This window comes from Limulus polyphemus, unplaced genomic scaffold (assembly GCF_000517525.1).
Source record: "Limulus polyphemus unplaced genomic scaffold, Limulus_polyphemus-2.1.2 Scaffold6106, whole genome shotgun sequence".
NCBI classification, from domain to species: Eukaryota; Metazoa; Arthropoda; class Merostomata; order Xiphosura; family Limulidae; genus Limulus; species Limulus polyphemus.
The window spans coordinates 49183-51987 of NW_013671716.1; the positions used below are offsets into that span (position 1 = coordinate 49183).

Here is a 2805-nt window from a genome sequence, read left to right on the forward strand (position 1 = left end):
AAGTGAGTTTAAGAAAAAGCTTGATAAGTATATGAATGAAAAGGGCTGGGTTTAAAAGTTTTTTGTTTTTTTTATCATTTTGATTTAGTTTTGAAAATGGAACAGCCGAGATGGACCAAAAGTTCCCATGTTGTCCCAAAATATTATGTTATATTATGGTACCTCACGCTATACATGTCGTACCAATTTATTTAACTTTGATGAATACATCTACCAACTTCTATTACTTACAGAGATAAATAAATCTATCAAGTTATATTACTTACAGTGTAGTTTCGGGGGTCGAAAGCCGGAATCGCTACCGTGGTGAACAACTGAATGTTCTGAAAAAAAAACATAGTGAAAAACTTGTTAACTTTATATGAAACATGGAAACTACAAATCAAATTTCATAAAGTATTTCCTATCGCAACTTAGAGTGGTCAGAAGAGGATGGTACTTTCATTTATCTTTTGTTGGCTAACCCTGAAACAACTGTTCTAATGAAACGAGTCCTAATGCAGTTTTATTATTGATTTCTGCTACCGTGGCTTTGATTCTAAGGAGAGAAGTCGGCTTACTTTCTTTGTCAGTAACAAACTTACTTATTTTACTCAAAAAATCGAATTTCCTGCAGGTCTTTATTGCTTTTCATGAACTCTTTAATGGAAAGTTTAACTGACCCACGTTGTAAAATGATCACACTTTTCATAATTATTTAATTGACAAATGGCAAAAAAGCTTAAAATATTTTGGTTTAAAAAGTGAGTTGTTTTTATAAAAGTAGTACACTATATTTATTATTTTTTTTATCTCTGTTAAATTATCAATCTGCTAAACATTTCGTTAAGCTGCAGCATCCACAAGGTACGATACCAACAGGTTCTAACCATCTACAAGGTACAATACCAACAGGTTCTAAACAGCTACAAGGTACAATACCAACTGGATCTAACCATCTACAAGGTACGATACCAACAGGTTCTAACCATCTACAAGGTATGATACCAACAGGTTCTAACCATCTACAAGGTACAATACCAACAGGATACCAACAGATTCTAACCCTCTACAAGGTATGATACCAACAGGTTCTAACCATCTACAGATACGATACCAACAGGTTCTAACCATTTACAAGGTACGATACCAACAGGTTCTACCCATCTACAAGGTACAATACCAACAGGTTCTAACCATCTACAATTTACAATACCAACAGGTTCTAACCATCTACAAGGTACAATACCAACAGGTTCTAACCATCTACAAGGTACAATACCAACAGATTCTAACCATCTACAAGGTACGATACCAACAGGTTCTAACCATCTACAAGGTACGATACCAACAGGTTCTAACCATCTACAAGGTACAATACCAACAGGTTCTAACCAGCTACAAGGTACAATACCAACAGGTTCCAACCATCTACAGATACGATACCAACAGGTTCTAACCATCTACAAGGTACGATACCAACAGATTCTAACCATCTACAAAGTACAATACCAACAGGTTCTAACCATCTACAAGGTACAATACCAACAGGTTCTAACCATCTACAATTTACAATACCAACAGGTTCTAACCATCTACAAGATATGATACCAACAGATTCTAACCATCTACAAGGTACGATACCAACAGGTTCTAACCATCTACAAGGTACGATACCAACAGATTCTAACCATCTACAAAGTACAATACCAACAGGTTCTAACCATCTACAATTTACAATACCAACAGGTTCTAACCATCTACAATTTACAATACCAACAGGTTCTAACCATCTACAAGATATGATACCAACAGATTCTAACCATCTACAAGGTACGATACCAACAGGTTCTAACCATCTACAAGGTACAATACCAACAGGTTCTAATCAGCTACAAGGTACGATACCAACAGGTTCTAACCATCTACAAGGTACAATACCAACAGGTTCTAATCAGCTACAAGGTACAATACCAACTGGATCTAACATCTACAAGGTACGATACCAACAGATTCTAACCATCTACAAGGTACGATACCAACAGGTTCTAACCATCTACAAGGTACGAAACCAACAGGTTCTAACCAGCTACAAGGTACAATACCAACAGGTTCTAACCATCTACAAGGTACGATACCAACAGGTTCTAACCATCTACAAGGTACGATACCAACAGATTCTAACCATCTACAAAGTACGATACCAACAGGTTCTAACCATCTACAAGGTACTATACCAACAGGTTCTAACCATCTACAAGGTACGATACCAACAGGTTCTAACCATCTACAAGGTACGATACCAAGAGGTTCTAACCATCTACAAGGTACGATACAAAGAGGTTCTAACCATCTACAAGGTACGATACCAACAGGTTCTAACCATCTACAATTTACAATACCAACAGGTTCTAACCATCTACAGATACAATACCAACAGGTTCTAACCATCTACAATTTACAATACCAACAGGTTCTAACCATCTAGTAGGTACAATACCAACTGGATCTAACCATCTACAAGGTACGATTCCAACAGATTCTAACCATCTACAAGGTACGATACCAAGAGGTTCTAACCATCTACAAGGTACAATACCAACAGATTCTAACCATCTACAAGGTACGATACCAACAGATTCTAACCATCTACAAAGTACAATACCAACAGGTTCTAACCATCTACAAGGTACAATACCAACAGGTTCTAACCATCTACAATTTACAATACCAACAGGTTCTAACCATCTACAATTTACAATACCAACAGGTTCTAACCATCTACAAGGTACAATAACAACAGGTTCTAACCATCTACAAGGTACG

The 2805-nt window shown here is 36.6% G+C and overlaps 1 protein-coding gene across 1 annotated transcript in view; it reads right to left on the minus strand.

Annotated features, from left to right (window-relative positions):
• Positions 1-2805, minus strand: part of LOC106473354 (voltage-dependent calcium channel subunit alpha-2/delta-3-like) — a 41901-nt gene that overhangs the window by 28921 nt on the left and 10175 nt on the right. Inside the window, exon 12 of the mRNA XM_022401799.1 lies at positions 267-323. Coding sequence (XP_022257507.1) covers positions 267-323 — 57 coding nt within the window. The remainder of the gene's footprint in view (positions 1-266; positions 324-2805) is intronic.